Source organism: Amaranthus tricolor, chromosome 9, assembly GCF_026212465.1.
Source record: "Amaranthus tricolor cultivar Red isolate AtriRed21 chromosome 9, ASM2621246v1, whole genome shotgun sequence".
Lineage (NCBI taxonomy): Eukaryota > Viridiplantae > Streptophyta > Magnoliopsida > Caryophyllales > Amaranthaceae > Amaranthus > Amaranthus tricolor.
In genome coordinates this window covers 29,268,083-29,290,923 of record NC_080055.1, presented here as the reverse complement: position 1 = coordinate 29,290,923, position 22,841 = coordinate 29,268,083, and the positions used below count along the sequence as shown (strand labels likewise).

The window sequence follows — 22,841 nt, the reverse complement described above, 5'->3', positions numbered from 1 at the left end:
TGGAATATTAAAACTACTAGATTTAGTGATTTATCCTACTATATTAGCTTTACCTTTATAAGGGCATTTCTCTATTAGCCAATTGGTAACTAAAAAAAAGATACCACCTTCTAAGTTTTAATTGACATTATTTACTTTTATAAATCATTATGATAGTTTAGATTAAAAACTTAAAGTTAAATTTATAAATAAAATATTACAAATGTCATGTATGATAAATCAAATTAACTGATATTTATTTGTGCTATAAGTAAAAAACTTTATTACTTTTAAGTTTTTTATTATCAAATAAGTATATATAGACCTATATTTCTTATATATCAGACTATCAGTCAAAGTTAAAAAGAGAAAAAAAAAACAATAATTAGCCCTATATTGCAATAGTAGTATTCAAGTGTTGTTTCTAGAAATATAATCATCATTGTTTTCTTTGAGTTAAAAAATTAGAGCACAATAGAATTTGGTCTTACTTTCTAGAGACCAAAATTCGATTTTTGCCTTTTATTAAGTGCATGAGTAGTGCTCTTATTATTTATAATTTTAGCTTTGACTAATTGTAATTAGTTAAACAAAGGTGATGATATAGTGCACCTTTCGTATGAATCCATAATGAATTAGCAAGAAACTTCTTTTTAGCACCGGAGACAATCTTTACCTAAAGATAGTGATACCTACTAATTAAAATGAGATTTAATTTTTAATTAATCAAAGTCAAAGTCAACAATTCAATATTTCGCATAAGGCATGGTCGTCCGGGGAGTAGGATAAAGGACAAATCATACCCGTGCCCCCTCCAAGAAATAAATAAGGAGAAATGCACGCATTCGAAATATCCTCAAAAGATAGATTTCTATAAAGAGAAGAACACTTAAAAATAAACAATTATGAGTTCTATTAAAACATCATTTCTAATATTTTTGGATAGGTTTGGGGCACAAGCCCCTCTTGCCCCCTTATGGGCCAGTCTTGGGTAATCTTTCGTTAGACCACATATAAATATTTGTATTTTTAATGTACATTTCTTAATTGTTTTTTTCATTATAATCATCATTATTGGCTTAGATTTCAAAATAATAAACTACTTAAATTAAACTGTCATAAGAATCTTTTATTTCTAGTTATTTAATTAACCATATAAAAGCATTCTTAATGATGTACAAAATAATGTTCATCATGGAGTGAGAACTAATCACATCTCATACGTTCAAGATCCTAAACCTTATTTTTATTAAAGATATTAGAAGCTACTTAATTTTCAAAATCCTAAAAATTAATTTTTGTTTTCATAAGAAACGAATGAAAGAAGATAAAATTCAAATCCAACCTTATAACCTCTTCTTCGTCAATTTTGGTGCTTAGTTCAAAAATAAAGTACTGCACTCTAAGCATATTTGAAATCCTAATGTAATAAGCTCCCAAATTAAACTAATTTCACTAAATCATGACATCCTTTCTCTCATGTATGTTGCATGAAATCAATTCCCTCCTTTATGTTGCATCGTTGAGTATGTGGTTGATGGGCAAATCCAAAATTCTAATCTAGAGGTGTTCATTCGGTTGATCGGGTCGGCTTCGGACGGGTGTTATTCGGTTCGGTTGCATTTCGGATCGGTTATTTTTCGGCTGTGTGTTACAACGGGTCACACTCGGGTCGAGTCGGTTAGTCACGGTTCGGTTAGAGATCGGTTATTCAAGCTATCGGGTTAGCATCAGTTCGGTGTCGGTTGAAATTCGTGTCGAGTGTCAATCGGTCTCGAGTTGTCATCGATTACTAATTGGTTCGGTTTTTTCGGGTACAGATCGGGTTCGAGCTTTATTTTTCGAGTAGTTATCGGTTACGGATAACTATTGATCGGGTCAATATCGAAATAAGTTAAAGTCAGGTTTTTAATTGATATATGCTCATTTACTTACAAAAAATAATTACCGATTGTTTTATCAGATATAGCAGATAGGGGTGTCAAACAAATCGGGTTGGGTCATTTTCAGGTTCGGATCATATATAAATGGGTCAATAAACCCTTAACCTGAACCTAACCCATTTAATTAATGGGTCAAAAATTGAAACCCCGACCTGATTTGTAGCAAATCGGATCAACCTGCTAATGACCCATTTAACCTACTTTTTTTTAGGTCATTAAACTCATATATTTCAGGTCATTTGACCCATTTAACCTTAATTAAAGGTTTCCTCCAAAAATAAACGTATGCCACTTAATGTAGCGAGCACATGGTATTCTTTAGTAAAAGGTGAAAGAATAGTTCGCTTTGTGCTCACGGCGTGGCTGCGTAAGTTGGTATGAGATCTGTGAAAGTGATTTAAAGGATTTTTCTTTTATTAGTATATTTCATAGCCGATGTGGGACAACTTCCTTTGTTATTGAAAGTCATCTTCAGCTGACAAATCCCTTAGCCGATGTGAGACAACTTCCTTTCTTATTGAAAGTTATTTTCAGCTGACAAATCCCTCAATACATGGTAATTGGTATTATCTTAGTTTTACGAAGTATTTGGCAAATGTTGATCCGTCTTAAATTTAATAAATGGGTTAAACAGGTTTTTTTCGGGTTTAAATATTCAACCTGAACCTAACCCATTTAATAAACAGATCAGGTCGGGTTGACCCATTTAATTAATTGGGTCAAAAATCTAAACACAAACCCGCTAATTTCGAGTCGGTTTCAGATCAGGTTAGCAGGTCGGGTCAGCTTTTGCCAGCCCTAATAGGCAGATCAATTTATTTCAATTAGTTTATATATATATATATATATATATATATATATATAATATATATATATATATATATATATATATATATATATATATATATATATATATATATATATATATATATATATATATATATATATATATATATATATTCTGTATGCAATCTCTTCTGTATAGAACTTGTGTTCTTCCTTTTTCCGTATTATTAGAAAACTGAAATTGGACTTAATTTGCTAAATTTAGGTGAAAATTTGATATGGATTTATTCGATTTACAATCGGTTCGAGTTTGTATCAGTTCGGGTTAAAAACAGTTTGATTAATAATCGATCGGGTTTGTATCAGTTCGGGTTAAAAACAGTTCGATCTTAATCGGTTTTAGTTAGGTTACATTCGGTTACGTGCATAATTCGGGTCGGATTTGACTCGGGTCGATCACTGTTCAGTTCGGGTAATATCGGTTAAGGTTTATATGTCGGTTATAAAATTCGGTTGCAGTTCGAGTTCGATTTTGCTCTTTTCAGTTATCAAACGGTTCGAGTGAAGTATCGGTTCGGGTAATTGCGGTTCGGTAAACCTAAAAAACTTACATTTTTTCGGGTCGGATAATTTTCGATTTCGGGTCGGGTTTGTTTTGAACATCTCTATAATCTAGAATGGATCAAATAAATATTCAATTTATAATTTATCACTAAATCAGACGTTTTGCATTGAATAAAAATAAAGTTAGATGCGTAATCATCAACAAAAAAAAATTAAACTATCTTTGTGAGTTGTAAGAGATCGTCTTTCAATGAGACGACTTCAAAACGAGAATTTCATATGCTAATATTTATATTAATTGGATTCAATTTTTGTATAGGAAACGTTTTACGGTGAGATCATTTAACAACACAATTTGTGAAAAGAATATTACAAAAGTTATAACGATTAACGAACATTTTAACAAACCTAACGAAAAGAAGTGACAGGAACTTTTTGCTGATTGGTCTCATTAAAATGTACCCGCGTCTAACCTCCCTTCTCCGCCATTTCCACCACCGCGAAAACCACCTCTGTCTTACTCACCTCCGCTCGGAATCCACACAAGCCCTAGAATATTTTCGGCGTCGATTATCAGAAGAATCCCCAAATCTGAACGATTTCATTCAATTACAGAATAATGAAGAGTACTCCGTCGAAGTCGGAACCAAGAAGAAGCCTCTTCCAAAACCTGAATGGATGAAGGAATCAATTCCTGGAGGTGAGAAATACACTAAAATTAAGAAGAAATTGAGGGAATTGAAGTTGCATACTGTTTGTGAAGAAGCTCGTTGCCCTAATTTAGGGGAATGTTGGTCTGGTGGTGAAACTGGTACCGCTACAGCTACTATTATGATTTTGGGTGATACTTGTACTCGCGGTTGTAGGTATTTTTTTTTATTTTATAATCCAATTATTAATTTGTTTTTTTTTTTTGTTGATTTGGATAAATGCTGTGAATTACGTATGGTATTGTTTGCGAATTGAACTCAAAATACTAATTTTTGGTGTTTTTGTAATTTAATTAATTTGGGGATCAGTATTTGTTATCAACCTTGATTTTTACTATTGTAAACGTTTGTTACTCTGATATTAATCATCCAACATTTGATTATACACCATTCCTTTAGCCAATGCTATGAATTGGCTCCCACATAGACGGGATTTGGGATCGGATCACGGATGTATGTAATTTTACCGATTGACCCAATTGATCCTTAGTAGCAAACATCATTTACGTTTTCATGTTGCATCATAAACTATAATGAAACATTGATTTTGTGAAATGAATTGAAGTAGGGTGTTGCTAAACTTCGCCACCCTTTTCATTTTTTCGCCACCCCCTCCAAATGAAATTACGAATTTGCCCCTGATTTTTTAAAAATTACAATTTTGCCACTCATTTCAAATTTTTTATTTATAATAATAATAATAATAATAATAATAATAATAATAATAATAATAATAAAAACAACAATAATAAAATTAAATAATAATAATTATTATTCAAAAAAAAAAAAAAATTGAGTCGCCCAAAATTGGGCGACTGAACCATGGTCGAGTCGCCCAGATCTGGGCGACTCGACCATGGTTCAGTCGCCCAATTTTGGGCGACTCAATTTTTTTTTTTTTTTTTCTTTTTTGGAAAATAATAATAATAATAATATTATTATTATTATTAATACTAATAATAATAATTTATAGATTAATGTGGTCTATTAGTTCAGTTGGTTAGAGCGTTGTACTATTAACGTGAAGGTCACAGGTTTGAGACCTGCACATGCCATTATTTAATAATTGTTAATTTTTTATCATATTTATAATAAAAAATTAATAATTATTAAATAATGGCTTGTTCAGGTCTCAAACCTGTGACCTTCACGTTATTAGTACAACACTCTAACCAACTGAGCTAATAGACCACATTAATCTATAAATTATTATTAGTAGTATTAATATAATTATTATTATTATTATTATTTTCCAAAAAGAAAAAAAATTAAAATAAAATAAAATAAAATTGAGTCACCTAAAATTGGGCGACTCAATTTTTTTTTTTTTTTGAATAATAATTATTATTATTTAATTTTATTATTGTTGTTTTTATTATTATTATTATTATTATTAATATTATTATTATTATTATTATTATTATTATTATTACTGTTATTATTATTATTAATTTTATTTATTATTATTATTATTTAATTTTATTATTATTATTATTATTATTATTATTACTATTATTATTATTATTATTATAAATAAGAAATTTGTAAGGAGTGACATTTTTGTAATTTTTTAAACTACAGGGGTAAATACGTAATTTTAGGGGGGAGGGGGGTGGCGAAAAAATGAAAAGGGGTGGCGAACTTTAAGGATTGGGTTGAAGTATGGTAGGTTGCAAGAATTTTTGTTGATTGTGATTGGATGGATTACTCATGGTGTCAAGTGTTGATGAAAGATTAGATTCCCAATCCTTATAATTCGCCACCCTTTTCATTTTTTCGCCACCCCCCAGTAAATTACCATATTGCTCTTGGTTTTTGAAAAAATTACAATTATGCCATTAAAGCTAAAATTTTCTATATAAACCATAATCACACTAAAAATACTCTCACTACAACTAAAAACCAACATACAAAAGCAAAATTTGGGAGCAAAAATTAAGTTCAATCCGGAATTTATCAATCGAGGTAAGTTATTTGTAATTAAATTTAATCACGAAAAAAAAAAAAAAAATTATAGGAGTCGCCCAGATCTGGGCGACTGGACCCCGGTTCAGTCGCCTAATTTTAGGCGACTGAACCGGGGTCGAGCCGCCCAGATCTGGGCGACTCCTATAAATTTTTTTTTTTATTTTTATTTATTATTAAATAAATGTTTATGTTTTGTATATATAAAAATTTTTGTTTTTTAATTTTTTCCTTATATTTAGGAAAAATATATTTAAAGTTTGAAATTTAAAAAAAAAACCTGATTTTTATTAATAAATTAAGTTATTTGTAATTAAATTTAATCACGAAAAAAAAAAAAAAAAAATTAAAGGAGTCGCCCAGATCTGGGCGACTCCTTTAATTTTTTTTTATTTTTTTTTATTTTTTCCGTATGTATTTTATTAAATTTATTATTATTAATTTAATTATTATTATTATTGTATTGTTATTTTTGTTAATATTAAATATATGTTAATGTTATTATTATTAATATTATTATTATTATTGTGATTGTTAATTTTGTATTATTAAATATATGTTAATGTTGTTATTATTAATTTTATTATTATTATTGTTATTGTTATTTTTATTTATTATTAAATATATGTTTATGTTTTGTATATATTTTTTTTAATTAAATGTTAATAATTTTTTGTTTTTTTTTTGTTATTTTTTTCCATATTTTATTTATGATTATTATGTATTTAGAAATATTATTATTTATAATATTGAATGAAACCGTAAAAAAATTGTAGAAAATGGCTGGTAATCAAGGAAAAGGAAAGGGTTTTTTTAGGCAATTGTTGAGAGGTAATAGTTCTAGGCCTACCTTACTCAGAGGGGACCCGCATGAGAGAGGGGTCACGGGTTCTGCTAGGAGGGCTAGGCAGGAAGAGGCGGCCAGACACAGTGAGGCCCAAAGGTCGAGTACGTTGAACCAAGTGCGTACTCATTTTGATGACCAGGCTGATAGCCTCCAGAGTAGTTGGGGGGTTTATAGTGATGATGATAATGATGCTGATGATGTACAGTCGCACATTTTGTGCGACCGGTTCGTGCGATCGGTTTCAATAATTTATTTTTTTTTTTATTGTAATGAATTTGTTTAGTGTAATTAATTTATTAAATTTGAGTTGTTTAAATATTTATGAATATAATAATTGTTTAATTATTTGTAAATGTGAAATATTTTACGTGTTGCTTGTTTTTAATTTATTTGATTTTAAGTAATTTAAAATGTTGTCTTAATTTAAATTATGAAAATTCTAGTAAATGGCTGGAAATCAAGGTAAAGGAAAAGGGTTTTTTAGAGGTTTATTAAGCGGCAATAGATCTAGGCCTACTTTACTGAGAGGTGAACCCCATGAGAGGGGGGTTACGGGATCTGCAAGGCGAGCAAGGCAAGAACAAGCGGCCATACATAGTCAGGCCCAACGTTCAAGTACCCTAGAGCAAGTGCGTAGTCGCTTTGAGCGCCAAAGTAGCCTACATAGTCATACGGTCGGCTCAGGTGACGATGATACTGATTACGACGAGTCTCTTAGTCGGGAAGAGTCTCTTGGTCAGGATGAGTCTGCATGTCATCCTATTGATTGGACGATCGTAAGAGGCCATGCTGTTAAGTTCAAGAGTAGAGGGCAGGGCTCGAGTGGCACTTCTGATCAGGCAGGAGTAAGCCAGGCTGAGGATGCGGCTCCACGGGGGAGGAGGCGATCGCAGTCCGCGGACACGGACTGGTTAATCACATCAGCCCAGCCCGGGGGCCCTGTTGATACTACTTTAATACCCAGCTACGGTGGGCACGTAGCAAAGGCTATATTTGAGGGATCGGAGCGCACCCCTCCGATTTTGGAATGTCGTGCTCGGAAGAAAACGTTGGATTCAATCATTAGACTTCAGGACATGTCTGATGAATTGTACAGAGTGTTACCTGGTACTCCCCTTGGTCGGCTGCCGTATATAATGCACCAGCACATCGACAGTGCTCTCATTACGGCATTTGTGGAAAGGTGGCAGCCTGACACCAACACCTTCCACATGCCGTGGGGGGAGATGACCATAATGTTGCACGACGTGCAACGCATCTTGGGAATTGGCATTGACGGTTCACTTCCCGTGCAACCGTCTGATAATGAATGGCAGCTTGGCCTGGCCGGCCTTTTTCGTATGCCATTGTCGGAGCTGCGTGCGAAGGGGCACTTCACAAGCGGCAGCATTAATGTTGGTGCACTGTTGCAGCTATGCCACCGTTCTCAGTCTATGGATACTCAACGTACCGCCTACTACATGGCTATAGTAGGTTCCACGTTGCTCGTGGATAAGACTAGAGTCGGGATGCGTCCTCACCCTGTTGTTACTGTTACCGCTGATCAGGCTGATATTGCTTGGGGTGCAGTGACGCTTGCTCACATGTATCGCCAACTAGGTATGGCGACAAGGACTGGGTGCAAGACTATTGCTGGTTGCCTGACACTGTTGCAGACACGGATTTACGAGTACTTCCCAGCCTTCCGCCCCCATCCGCGTCAAGCTGACATGCCGAACAAGACAAGGGCAGAGATGTGGTCCCCGCCGAAGCCAATCCGCGAGCTGAGCAGACTGATAGGCTGTAGGAGCATACTGGATGCCATGACAGAGGCACAGGTTTTGTACATGACTTCAAACTTAATTGTTTAACTTGTCAAGGGCAGAGATGTTATGTTGATTATGTATTATATTCATTGTGAGCAGGTGGAGTGGACTCCGTACTTGACTTATGATAGGTCTTTATTGAACGAGCACCCACGTACCTCGTATATCGGTGGTATCACCTATTTCGATATCGTGGAGGTCTATTTGCCTGAGAGGACAGTGAGGCAGCTCGGTTTTGCACAGGAGATTCCCCCGGCTCCGCTGAGACCTACCCAAGCTCTGCGACCAGCACAGGGCTCCTACTCAGTTACATTCGCTTCTTCCTGTATGTTTACGGAGATGTGGAGTAGGTTCCCTTACTGTGCTCGCGTAGTGGAGCAGGCACAGCGTCGCGCATCGGTTCCATCAGAGGCTGCCCCGGATTACGTGGACTGGTTTAGAGTGTCTTCCCACTGTTTTCTCATCCCAGGTGAAGGACCTGCTGCTGCGTTTGGTGCTGCTGATAACAGAGTCGAATATGTTAGTGTTCCTAATTATGTATTTTATTTTTATGTTTCATAACATGTATTGACTTTGTAATTGTCTGGTTTTACAGTTTGCTGCTGAATTTCCAACTCGACTTGCACCATTGCTCAAGATGCCAGCTATTGCTCAAATGACGCCTCGGGAAAGAGATGCTGCTGATATGTATTTAGAGGATCTTAGAGAGTTGTTTTCCGAATGGCAAGAGTGTAGAGGGCGCAGCCCCTAATAGACATTTACCTGTTTTGTAATGCATGAACAATATTGTATGTTGCACATTCTACTCCAAAGTGATATCCTATTACGATATTGTCTTTCTAAATCTGCACATGAATTGTTAGCTGCTCTCCAATTTTGTTGGACTGGCGGCAGTGGAGATGAATCATCGTTCATTAAAAGCTGAACATAATGATTCCCGTTTACCCAAAGAATATGTATAAGTTTATTTACGCCATGCATTCCCCCTGTTCTTCTTAAAGGAAGCACTAAACAATTGTACATTGGATGACCATCCGCAGAGCCATAATACGCAATTGCTATGTTTAAAAATGTTGCTGCAAAATACAGTGTTGTCGCTTCCAACCAGTGATCGTACGGAGCAGGTCCTTTATTGTGGGCACCAACTCTGAATATAGCTTCCTCCACCGAATCTGCTGATAAATATAAGCGTGCATATTGTTCTCTATGCGTTTCCATTTCCAAACTCATTGCACGTCGTAACAGAGGCCATGCTTCCTCACCCCCTAACTCTGTGGCGGCAATAGCTCTAAATCCACAATTACCGTCACCTATAACATCAATCCAATCAAACAGATATGGCGGAAGAATAAATGGAATGTGATCTGGCCACGGAAAAAGTGAAAAATCACGACCTGCTGCACCATCTGAAAAAATAACAATATATCATTACGCCAATATTGATATAAAACATATAAGATTAAATGAAAAGAAATAAGGGTACCTGATAAGTTGAAACTGAAGTTAATTCCAACTGACGATTGATGCGACCGGCTGCTTGATCTACCACTGGATCTCCCGCGTGATGATGATCTTGATCCGCGACCCCTTGAGGACGATCTACTGTACTCAAACGCACTTTTGTTTCTCCTCAAGGTTCTGCTTGTCATTGGTCTTCCTTTCCTCGGTGGACTTGCTTCGGGCTCAGGTATGTCGTCACCATCGGGGTGCAGCTCATGTTCAAGTACCTAAGAGACGCGTCGTAGTATTGAGGGGTCGGATTTTAAAAATTCATCCACCAACGATTGAAAGTACTCTTTATCATCGGCGTTTGCGTGCCGTACTTCTTCGTTGGCGTCTTCTTCTGCATCTAAATACTTTAACGTTTTCCAAAACGGATGTATATCGTCCAAGTACAAAGCACCATTAGACCTGATAGACAAGTAACAGTAACACGCGCATGGTAATCCGTGGGTTTTTTGAATGACACAACCGCATTTTTCTAAAAGACAACTGCCCAGGGTTAGCATCCGGTTGTGCTCCATCATCAATAGTTCCAAGGCAAATATAGAAACATGACGATACAACGGTCGTAGAAAATTTAGTCGCGACGTCCTTGAAATGGAATTCTTAGATTCCTCAAGAGCTTGTCTTATTTTTGATTGTTGATTCGTAATTTGTGCGTGCGCCCTTTTAAACAGCGTATCGAATGAGCTATTACCGCTACCCAAGTAGTACTTGAAGGAAGAGTGTTGACTTTCAACTCTACTGGTAGTCTGGTTACCCAAGTGCAAACAATCATTCGTCCACGCACGCACAAATTTCTCTTTGTGAGAAATCCATGTTCCTGCCAAATATTGCACAACTCTCCGGTTCCTAGTCGACCAAGTGGACACAATCCCTTCCCATCTGTTTTCAAAATCGGCGATCGTCATACAGTTAACCAAGGGGTTCCATTTTGTTTGCCTGAATAACTGGCCCTGTTGATTTTTCTTGCCGCCACACAATTTATCGACCATGTTCTCCACGTCATTACCAATATGCCATACGCATAATAGATGTCGTACATCTGCATTAAACATAAATTTAAAATTAATTCAGAAATATATAATACATAGATCGACGATAATTAATAATTAAAACATGTTTACCTGGAAAGACAGCATGAATAGCTGCAGATAAACCCTCATCCCGATCCGTTACGATTACATCCGGCGTCTGCACTGTCCCGTAAATATCCCTCAACCTCTCCAACACCCAAGAATAAGACACAGCCGCCTCATCTCGCATCAAACATAATGCAACCAAGAAATTATGATTCGTTGGCGTCATTCCAATGATTTCGCAAAGGGGCCACTTTTGCTTATTCGTTTTGTACGTTGTGTCTATCAACACAACATGGGGCCACGAACGTAGCATCTGGATAGAAGTTGGATTCGCAATCAATAATCTAGTCAACTGATCCTCACTATCCAAGTCCCTCCAAACTACATAATTATGCTCCGTGGCCATATACAGACAGTGTTGAAGAGGAGTCCTACCATCCATCTCTTCTCTCCTCATTGACTGTCTCTCATTGTAAATTTGATTCATACTAGCATAAAAACGAGGAAAATTTCTTCTAATTGAAGACATTATAAATGCTGGTTGCATGCCAGTTGCACTTAGATCTCGTATGTGCTGCCTGATATCCACAGTCATCCTATTTACTCTTATTTGACCATCTATGTACATGAAGAACGGGTGGTTATGTATTCCTTTTTCACCAGGAAACACTCTAACCGTCCAAGGTCTTTCCTTTGGGTTACGACTAGTTCCTAAAATCATAATTTTACACCCACAACCCCTACTTTTGGAACCTGGTCGGGGAGCATCGTCTAAGTTATGCAAATCAACACTTCTTTTATCGTAACGGTGACATCTTAAGTACAGACTCACTCTAGAACGCCCTTCTTTTTTTTTATATGAACCACGTGTAAATTGAAATCCAATTGTTAGTGCTATCTCATTAGCCCAAGTATGTAAATCATCTACAGAATCAAATTCTCTATCGGTAACAAATCTATCAGAATAATCTATATTATCTCCTAAATTTTCAAAGTCCTGCAAATAATAATTATAATAACATTATCATAATATATCAAAATAATAATAACTTAAAAAATAATTATTTCTACAAAATAATTATAATAAAATACCATTATTATAGCACAACAATAGATTAAAATAAAATAATTTAATTAAACAAAATAAATTTTATAATTCGAAGTTAAAAAAGAAATAAATAAATAGAAGTCGCACAAAACGTGCGACGCACAGTCGCACATTTTGTGCGACTTCTATTTATTTATTTTTTTTTATTCAAATACAAAAAAAAAAAAAAAAATTATGAAGCAGTCGCACAAGCCAGTCGCACAAAACGTGCGACTCCCAGTCGCACGTTTTGTGCGACTGGTTTGTGCGACTACGTTCCTTTTTTTTTTTTTTTTTTTTGCAAAAATCGAACCGATTAATTACTTACCGGATCGTTATCATGCACGTCTTGGTATGCCATTGATGTTCGATCTAGAGTTCTAGCTTGTTTAACTTTACGTATTGTTTTTAGAGAGTTTTTAGAGAGAAGGTATCGTGTTTGAATTCGAATATACTACCATAAAGCCTCTGAAAATTCAATATATATATATAATTCCGATAATAATGTTATTAAGCGATAACAATGTTATTAAGTGCCATTTACATTTCTTAAACATTTTTTAACTTAAGTGGCATTTTTGTAATTTTTTTTAATGTAGGGGTAATATGGTAATTTTGTTAGAAGGGGGTGGCGATAAAATGAAAAAGGTGGCGACAAATAATAATTCCCATTAAAAAACCCGATCCTTAAATTTCGCCACTCTTTTCATTTTATCGCCACCCCTCCAAATGATATTACGAATTTGCCCCTGATTTTTAAAAAATTACAATTTTGCCACTCATTTCAAATTTCTTATTTATAATAATAATAATATAATAATAATAATAATTAACTTTTTATATTCTTTAAAAAAATATAAATAAAATTAATAATAATAACAGTAATAATAATAATAATAATAATAATAATAATAATAATAATAATAATAATAATAATAATAATAATAATAATAATAACAATAATAAAATTAAAATTAATAATTAAAAAAAAAATTGAGTCGCCCAGAATTGGGCGCTTGAACCATGGTTCAGCCGCCCAGAACCGGGCGACTGGACCCCGGTTCAGGCGCCCAATTTTGGGCGACTCAATTTTTATTTTTATTTTTTTTTTTTTGCTTTTTGGAAAATAATAATAATAATACTAATACTAATAATAATAACTTATAGATTAATGTGGCCTATTAGCTCAGTTGGTTAGAGCGTTGTACTAATAACATAAAGGTCACAGGTTCGAGACTTGTATAAGTCATTATTTTATAATATTATTTTATAAAATAATGACTTGTACAGGTCTCGAACCTGTGACCTTTATGTTATTAGTACAACGCTCTAACCAACTGAGTTAATAGGCCACATTAATTTATAAGTTATTATTATTAGTATTAGTATTTTATAAAATAATGACTTATACAAGTCTCGAACCTGTGACCTTTATGTTATTAGTACAACGCTCTAACCAACTGAGCTAATAGGCCACATTAATCTATAAGTTATTATTATTAGTATTAGTATTATTATTATTATTTTCCAAAAAGCAAAAAAAAAAAAAAAAAAAAAAAAATTGAGTCGCCCAAAATTGTGCGCCTGAACCGGGGTCCAGTCGCCCGGTTCTGGGCGGCTGAACCATGGTTCAGGCGCCCAATTCTGGGCGACTCAATTTTTTTTTTTTTAATTATTAATTTTAATTTTATTATTATTATTATTATTATTATTATTATTATTATTATTATTATTAATAATTTTATTTATATTTTTTTTAAGAATATAAAAAGTTAATTATTATTATTATTATTATTATTATTATTATTATTATCATTATTATTATAAATAAGAAATTTGTAAGGAGTGGCAATTTTGTAATTTTTTAAACTTCAGGGGCAAATACGTAATTTCGTGGGAAGGGGGTGGCGATAAAATGAAAAGGGTGGCGAAATTTAGTAACTCCCATTAAAAAATTGTTGCTGGAAGGTGTAACATTCGCTTTTTTTAAAAAAAAAAAATAATAATAATATATAAATAAAATATTAATAATAAATCTATAAAAATAAATTTCAAAAATTTAAACAAAAAAAATATATATAACTCCCCATTAACAAATAACTTCTCACTCCTCCCTCTAAATCCTCATTTACCCACTATAAATTAAACCAATTACCTTTAATTCATTCACATTATTTACCTTAGTTTTCCGACGATACGGCGGTCACCGAAATACCACCGGCGTGCGACGGCGGCCACTGGAGCCACCGCCGGCCGGCACCTTCTTCCTTCTCCCACTTTCTCTCTCTCCCTTTCTCCTCCTCTCTCTTCTTTCCCCTGTTTCTTTTCATGGGTATTGGTAACCAATACCAAATTTCCTAAGTTTTCTAAAGCACCTTTATATATATATATTTTTTTATAATCTTTTTATTATTTAAACTTTGTCTTTTTCTTTTAAAACTATTACTACTAATCTTTAAAATTTTAACTACATTTAAAAAATTTTCATTTTAAATAAATTATAAAATATAAATCGAGAGTTTTTTAATTTATTTATTTCGATTGGGTTTATCGGGGCATTGATTTGAGATATATTATTTTATCGTGTAGACAGTGAATTCGTAGACAAAGATTATTAGGAGCGTACGTTTGTCTAGGATCGCATGACAAGGTAATTCTCAATGTCCATCTAATTAGGATTATCCCATTAATATTTTATGCTAAGTGATAATTAATGTGTTTAAACAGAATGCATGATTTTATATAACATTATTTTGTATTATATTATGTTTTATATATTCTCAAATTATATCTACTATTATTTTTGTCAAACTTGAATTTATAATTACTATTTTGATTACATTTATATTATTATTTTGATAACGAAATTAGATACGGTTTAATTTGAAAGAGAAAATACTTATAATATTATTATTTGATGAAAGTTATATTATTATTTTAATAATGATTTTAAATGCGATTGAAATTGGGAGAAAATTATTATGATATTAATATTTTTTGGGAAAACCTATGATCATAAAATAAAATGTATAATGTATGTTTGATTATATGTTTGTGTGCACGCGACTAATTATTAAAATATATTAAATCACGTAAAGTGTAACACGAGGGAAATAAAGCTCTTATATTTGGTGTGATCCGAGTATAAGGGTGATGAAGAGGTTGTCCTGTTTGGTTAGTATAGCTGCCGACAGGTATTATTATTTCTGATACTTGATACGATGTTTGATCTTTCTTCTATTTGTTGTGATCCAAGTAGAAGGGGTGTGCACACTAGGGTTCCCTAAGACTACTCTGCTGGCCTTGAATTATTTTGGGTGACGACCTCTTGATGAAGTTGGTATAGGGGTAAAGCCTCGGCCTACTGGCGTTCTAGTTACCTCAAATTAAAAATTGATTATGTGTTTGTCATTATTAAATATCAAATTAATAAATTGGTTTGTGTGATATTATATATATTGTTTTCACAAATTGTTTTTTTTTAAACTCAGCTATATATTATTTTTTTAAATTATTTTCAATTTGATTATATTTTATTTTCTTAAATCATTTTCAAACTTAATTGTTTTATGGGATGGAGTTGGAATTACTCAATTTTCTGATTTTGGGAGTTTTTCTTGCATGCTTATGTTGCAGGTTATTGATTGCGTGGGAATCGTGGGGTGAGGATCACCTAGAAACATAACTTTTATTAGAGTCGTATTTCAGTTTAAATTTTACCTTAAGTTGTTTAAATTTTATATGGACATAGATTGCGTTTCAGTTTTTTCTTATGTTGTAAGACCTTTTGTCGGATTTAAAGTTATTAAGTTATTTCTTAATCGTTAAGCCTTACATTTATTTTATTAGAAATAGATGTGGCGGTAACAATCCCATGAGTAGGTTTTGGCTCATGTTTTTCATTAAAAGTGTTTTCAAAAGTTCGACCTATTTTGGGGGTATAGAAGGTTTTTTCTTTTGGTAGGAGCACATAATAGAAGGTTGGAAATGTGGGTATTGGATTGTGAATAGGCTTTGATTAGAAACAATTGTAAGCAATGTTTGATTTATCGTTTGAAGTATAGATTATTGGAAACTTTTTGTGAAGTTTGAATCTTTTATATCGTTTTGGAGTTTACTTGGTTTGGTTAGGACTTAGGAGTTCATAAAGTGTGCTTCAATGAGCCTCGACTTATGTTTGGGCATGGGTTAGTGAAATGTGTGAACTTGGAGCTATAGTTGTAAGCTGTGCGCTGTGGTCTGTGATTATTGGTTGGTATTCATATGCTTTAGAGATGAGTTATACTTGCATTGCTTCAAATTGGATGATTGATGCTTTGATTAGGCATCGGTTATGCGTGGTGTATGAAACATTATGGAATTGTAATGCACTCCCTACATTTGGTTAACTGGTCCGAAAATGTACCCCATACTAATATTTTCCATATGTACTTCTAAATTAGCACCTTTTGCTTTTTATTGTATTTTTTGTGGTAAGAGAAACTGTGTTATAGAATAAGACAAAATATTAGTGAATGGTAGAAATAAATAGTTAAGAAGAAGAGAGAAAATAAGTTTTTGAATGAGATTAAAAGGAAGGTTGTGGAAGAGTGGGACAATTGTTAAAAAAGAAAGAGTACAAATTGAATGGGACAAACTAATCGAAAAAATATGCTTATTCATAGGGATAGAGGGAGTACTCACTATTGTTTGTGATCTCAATTCCCAGAGGGATTTAGGGATGGGGGGTTTTAGCGAATTTAATGACGTTGTTTGGTATATGAGTTTGTCTTCAGGTGATTTAGTCACAATTTTTTTTTATTAGTTTTTGGATTTTTCTATGGCTCGTATAATAAGAAAATAGAATTTGGAGATATTTCCTTTTGCAAATTTGAAGTGCCAAAATGGTGTGTGTCCCCTTTGATATTTTTGTAATTTAATACCATCTCTTGCCATTAACCACAGAAATCATGTAAATCATGCAAAAATGGTGGGGTTTGGAAGGGTCGGATACACGTAACCTTCCTCTTGACTCTTGTTAATGATGAAACTGATAAATAGGTTTAAGCATTCTTGGTAGATAAGGCTAGCAGTTTAAATTATCTAATAGACAAATCATTAATCACTTTATGATTTTTACAATTCACAAGTTAAATGTCATGAGTTCACTACTAGGAAAGCAGGGAACCACACCAAAAAAACCATTGAACATAAGTTTTTATCTTTTAGTGGTCAAATCTTAAGTATTTATTGGGAATCCTTAGGAAGTGAGCCAAGCTGTGTTTTGTACATATAAACTTGTTCTATGTGCTATTTGGGTAATCTACTTCTATGAAACATATTGTTTAACTTGAAAATTAATGTCATGGTTTATTGATCTAAGAAGAATGTCTTCAGATGGCCATTGAATAACATCACTTGAATATTTGCAGGAGCTTTCAGCTGTTTGTTGTGTCTTTTATGCTCAAGCTCACTGTCAAATGATCCGTTAATCTCCTAGCGAATTGCTAATCAAAAAAAGCTAATTATGGTCGGCTTTGAGCTATTCTTGGGAAAATTTGAGCGAATTGCGAATTCAAAAGCGAATTAGCTAGCGAATCATATTACATTTGTCGAGCCTTAAATTTTGATTTTCTTCCACCCTCATTACTGATATATCATTTGACTGAAGGACGTAGTTACTTTCAATTACCTACAATAGATTATGTTTGTGTCATTTGAAAATTCATGTTAGGATTTTTACATCCTGAATGATCTGCTGCATAAACTTGTTATTTTCTGAGTGATGTTGCCCTCCAATTTAACGTTTTCAATATGTTGATTATTCTGTAATGTCAAAACATCTAGAACTCCTCCCCCTCCAGATCCAAATGAACCGACCAATGTTGCGGAAGCTATTGCTTCCTGGGGCCTAGATTATGTAGTAATTACAAGTGTTGATCGAGATGATTTACCTGATCAGGGAAGTGGTCACTTTGCTGAAACTGTGCAAAAGTTGAAAACTTTAAAGCCAACTATGCTTATAGAGGCCCTCGGTACTAGTAACTTCTATGTGCTGATTATATCTTTTAGGTTTTGTCTGTTTAAAAGTGATTTCCAAATATTTTAAACCAGAAAATTTTCTTTTTAAAGTTTTTTGTTATCCTTTTTGAATTGAGTATGGGGCTTGGAAGTTGCTGTCGTATAAATTGTCGCAGCTTAACTGCAAAACTTGATGATGTTGGCTTGACATGCTTTTATATGCAATTTGTTAGAATATATAACATATCCTGAGGCCGTAACCATTAACTATAAGTTTTTGGTTGAGTTGGTTCCTTGACATGGTATCAGAAGCCTACGTGACGGAAGGTCACGGGTTCGAATTTCATCCACCCCTCATTTTGAAGTGGAATATTCTGCGCCAGAATAAGGAGAGTCTATGCTGCATCAACACTTCTAGCCTAAAGGGCTTTCGTGTAAGAGGGCGTGTTAGAGTATATAACATATCTTGAGGCCTCAACCATCACTGTGAGCTTTTGGTTCCTTGACACAATTATTCATCATTCTTTGTGCTTCTTGCTGTACCTTTGGAGAAAACATAACGGACTTGGACATTCCTGGTTTCTTCAGTACTTTCGTTCTTAGTACTCTCGCTTTTCTGACTGTCAAAGTGTGTAACTTGTGTAGTTCCTGATTTCCGTGGAGATCCTGCATGTGTTGAGAAAGTTTCCGTATCTGGATTAGACGTGTTTGCTCACAATATCGAGACAGTTGAAGAGTTTAAGAGTGTAGTTAGAGATCGTCGTGTAAACTTCAAGCAATCTATAGATGTTCTAAAGCTAGCCAAAGAATATGCTCTTGCCGGTACCCTAACCAAGACGTCAATAATGTTGGGCTGCGGAGAAACACCTGACCAAGTGGTGAGTACGATGGAAAAGGTGAGAGCTGCTGGTGTTGACGTTATGACTTTCGGCCAGTATATGAGACCTACAAAACGGCACATGCCAGTGTCCGAGTATATAACTCCAGAGGCGTTTGAGAAATACAGAGTTCTTGGAATGGAAATGGTAAGCTACATTACTCGTTGCAGTTTTCCATAAACAAAATACACTTTCGCTAACGAGCTCCCGCTCGTGTTTGTATTTTTGGAATATTTTGTAGGGATTTCGGTATGTGGCTTCTGGTCCCATGGTGCGATCTTCAAACAAAGCTGGTGAGCTCTACATCAAGTCGATGATCGATGCAGATCGAGCAATCTCTTATAATTCGTCAAGCTCCTGTGGGCTGACTCTCTGGAGGTTGATCTTGAACCTTTATTTTTTTTTTAATTGCAATTCAATTTTTGCATATGCATGATTTCTTTGTATATTAATTGATATATGATCATTGCTTTTGTACCAGTATCAATACTCTCATTCTCTGTTTGGTTAGTGATACTAAATGATGGTAATGGAAATGATTTATAGTGTAAAATGTCATTAAAAGTTTCATATTATTCCTGTGATAATGAAACTTTGATCATAAAAAAGTTTTTTTGTTTACAAATTTCCATTACCACCTAATACCACATTTTTCAGTGGTAAACTGGTAATGCATTAAAATAAATTTTATAAAGAAAAAAAGATAATTGAAGTTCGAGAAGCATGATCATCAAGATAGTCAAGAGATTTTTCAATCAAAATTACACTAATTTCCATTCCTATTATCACTGTTTATTACCACGTATCAAACCGACCGTCAAAGTTCTAACCTTGCACTGGAGGAATATATTTTTTCGTTGCATTTTCGTGCATGTTTTGAAGCGGTTCTAAATAAAAGCTCGAGGACAACAGTTTAAAACCTTAATTTCAACAATATGGGGTTAATGAGAGCATATTTTCATTTTTTGTTCTTGTCTGTTCCCATTTCGATAGATTTCCCACCATTAATTGGCTTAAATTTGTCCTTCAATATCAACATATACTACATAATTAAACTTTTGCTGTAAAAGTAGAGTTTATGGCTTTGTTGAAGATATAAATTCGATGGCTATTTATTTTTTCTTTTTCTTTTTTTTTTGCGTCCTTTCACTCAAAATTGATAAAGAAAGGAGAAGATATTGTAAAGAAAAATGATAGATTTGAATCTATTTCAATGACGACCAGTACTCATTATTTATCAATTAATTTTATTTTATAATTTTTTTTGAATGTGTAAAGAAAAATATTTAATTCATCTTGATGTATATATTTTCATTAAAAATTGGATAAAATTTAAATTATGCATATTTATCAATTATGAACCTAAAGCGCTTGTGGTTCAATGGATAGAACATCTGTATGTAGAGCAGAAAGTTTGGAATTTGATTCCTACCGTGCGCGGTTATCGGTTGGGGGTTTCTTGACCGCGCACATCCTTCTTTACTCCCTCCTTGAAGGGTACGGGTATGGTATGTCCGCCTCTTTAAAGAAAAAAATTTCTCATTTCGGACCCTACCTTATGCGGGATACTGTAATTGTCCTTTATCTTTTGTCAATTATTAATATTTAAAAATATTACTATTAAGTAATAACATTGTATAACATTAACGATTAAAAGTAGGAAAAATTACCTAGAATAATTCAATATTTTCATGATTTTCCTACAATAATCTCACCTATTGATTAACCATGAATAATCCCAACTTTAAGGGGTATTTGCTTAGGGTAAACTTGGGTAATTCGATAACCTGCTATAGTAGGAAAATTACAAAAAAAAAAAGTAAACTAAAAATTAATTTAAAATTAGAGAAAAATTTTGAAAATTTACATAAAAAATTCTAAATAATAAAAAAATTTATAAATTTTTTTTGAACATTTTTTATTATTTTTTTTTAAATTTTATTTTAATTTATCTTTTTTTAAAAAAATTAAAACTTGCTATAGCAAGTCATCCGGTCACTAGGTTTACTTTAGGAAAATACCCCTCAAAATTAAAATTATTCATAGTTAATCAATAGGTGAAATTATTATAAGAAAATCACAATTAAACTAAATTATTCTAAATAATTTTTCCATAAAAGTATCGGCATTAAAAACAATTGAAGTAAGACATATATGTTAAAATTATAGTTGATGTCTCGATTATTTAAGTCGGACCCAATACAACATTTGCAGGTTCCTTCACATGAAGTAGGGTCAGGGTTTTAGTGTTTTACTATCACTATTTGCATCAAACCTCTATTATTTGCATTTTCTGTATCCCGGCGTTGGCATTTTTATTCAATCACATACATCAAAAGTTATAAATTAATTTTTTTTTATAGACTGATTAATTACCTTAGAATTTCATGAAATTCATTGTGCATCAAAACATTGTAATCAAGCTGAATTACATCTATTAAAAAATACCTTCATAATTTTTTCTTTGTTATTTACCTAATATATTCAATTACCAATTTTGGACTTATTTTTTTTGGTTGTTGTTTTGTATTATAGAGTCAATAACGTACAATTTTCGTTAACAAAAATATTTCCAGTTGATTTATTTGGTTTATGTAGCCAACTTGGGATTTAGATTATAACATTATTGTTATTTTCATTTATTGTGTTTATTTTGTTAATTTTTGATATAGTTATTAGTCTGTAATTATAAAAGGCTATAAGGTATAAAATAGATTATAAGTGAGCCACTTAATAATTTTGGGATAATCTATTATGTTTTTGAGTTATTTCTTTTTAAAAATTTATCTTTTTACTTTCTCCCATTGGTGAAAATTAAGGTTAAGAAAATTCTAGGAGTTAGATTGCAAAAGGGTTGAGTGAAAATATTGAAAAAAGATATATAATAAAGTCAACCATCAATATAAGAATGTTTTGTATTAAATTATGTATTGATTGATTAGAAGTTATTTGCAAATGGTTGAAATTAATAATTGAGAGTCTCCGTTGAATATACTCGCATAAATACAACAATTGTACCTTTAATTTTAATAATTTATAACGTTTTCCTAAATTCTCCTTCTTGGTTGCTTTTGAGAAATCAGAAAATGGACAATTATTAAAGTACTTCATTATAAGCAATAACATGGTGACGAATACATATCATTTCTACTTCTATGAATATTTTTTCTGTTACTTGATTTATATTTCTACATAAGTTAATTTGTACGTATAATTAATACTTAAATAATTTTGTTAGATTGTTATGACAGCGAAAATAATAGATAATAAAAAATCTTTTCAAGATTTCACTTCAAAGATAGAACTTTTCTTAATATTATAACTACATTAGTAAAATACTAATTCATTATTGAGATTGTTTCATCGTGAAATAACTTTAGCCCAAACTATTGTAAAAAAAACTGTTTTTTGTATAAGTGTAAGTTCAAATTCATTGTTTTTTATTTATTTTTTTTTACTAATAAATTGTTTGTCAGTAAAACAGGCTCATATAAAATGTGCTGAAATTGACTAGTTAGCTAATTAATTAGTTATGTAATCGAAATCGTTTGAAATATCATATCAAAAATTAGATTAATGACATAAATGGGCACTTATCGATAATAATTATTGTGATAATTATAAAAGTGAGTCAAAAATATTAATTTTTTGAAAACAAAGTAACATGGAATTGGGGGAGGAAAAAGAGAACA

At 32.8% G+C, this 22,841-nt stretch overlaps 1 protein-coding gene and 1 non-coding gene across 2 annotated transcripts; one reads left to right on the top strand and one right to left on the bottom strand.

Annotated features, from left to right (window-relative positions):
• Window positions 1-2,171: 2,171 nt before the first annotated feature.
• On the bottom strand, window positions 2,172-2,287 carry LOC130824686 (U5 spliceosomal RNA). Its single transcript, XR_009046778.1, has one exon. It is a non-coding gene; the product is annotated as a U5 spliceosomal RNA (small nuclear RNA).
• Window positions 2,288-3,695: 1,408 nt separating this feature from the next.
• On the top strand, window positions 3,696-21,828 carry LOC130823478 (lipoyl synthase 2, mitochondrial-like). Its single transcript, XM_057688094.1, has 6 exons — window positions 3,696-4,138; window positions 18,074-18,285; window positions 18,917-19,296; window positions 19,391-19,527; window positions 20,539-20,652; window positions 21,822-21,828. Exons 1-6 carry the CDS (start codon window positions 3,729-3,731, stop codon window positions 21,826-21,828), a joined length of 1,260 nt encoding a protein of 419 aa, XP_057544077.1. The 5' UTR covers window positions 3,696-3,728.
• The last annotated feature ends 1,013 nt before the right edge of the window (window positions 21,829-22,841 follow it).

Bases quoted from the DNA above. Each gene is read 5' to 3' on its own strand.
- LOC130823478 (XM_057688094.1), top strand. From the start codon at position 3,729: ATGTACCCGCGTCTAACCTCCCTTCTCCGCCATTTCCACCACCGCGAA. The intron at 4,139-18,073 runs GTATTTTTTTTT...AATATGTTGATT, and splicing joins ACTTGTACTCGCGGTTGTAG to ATTCTGTAATGTCAAAACAT. The intron at 18,286-18,916 runs GTACTAGTAACT...TAACTTGTGTAG, and splicing joins TATGCTTATAGAGGCCCTCG to TTCCTGATTTCCGTGGAGAT.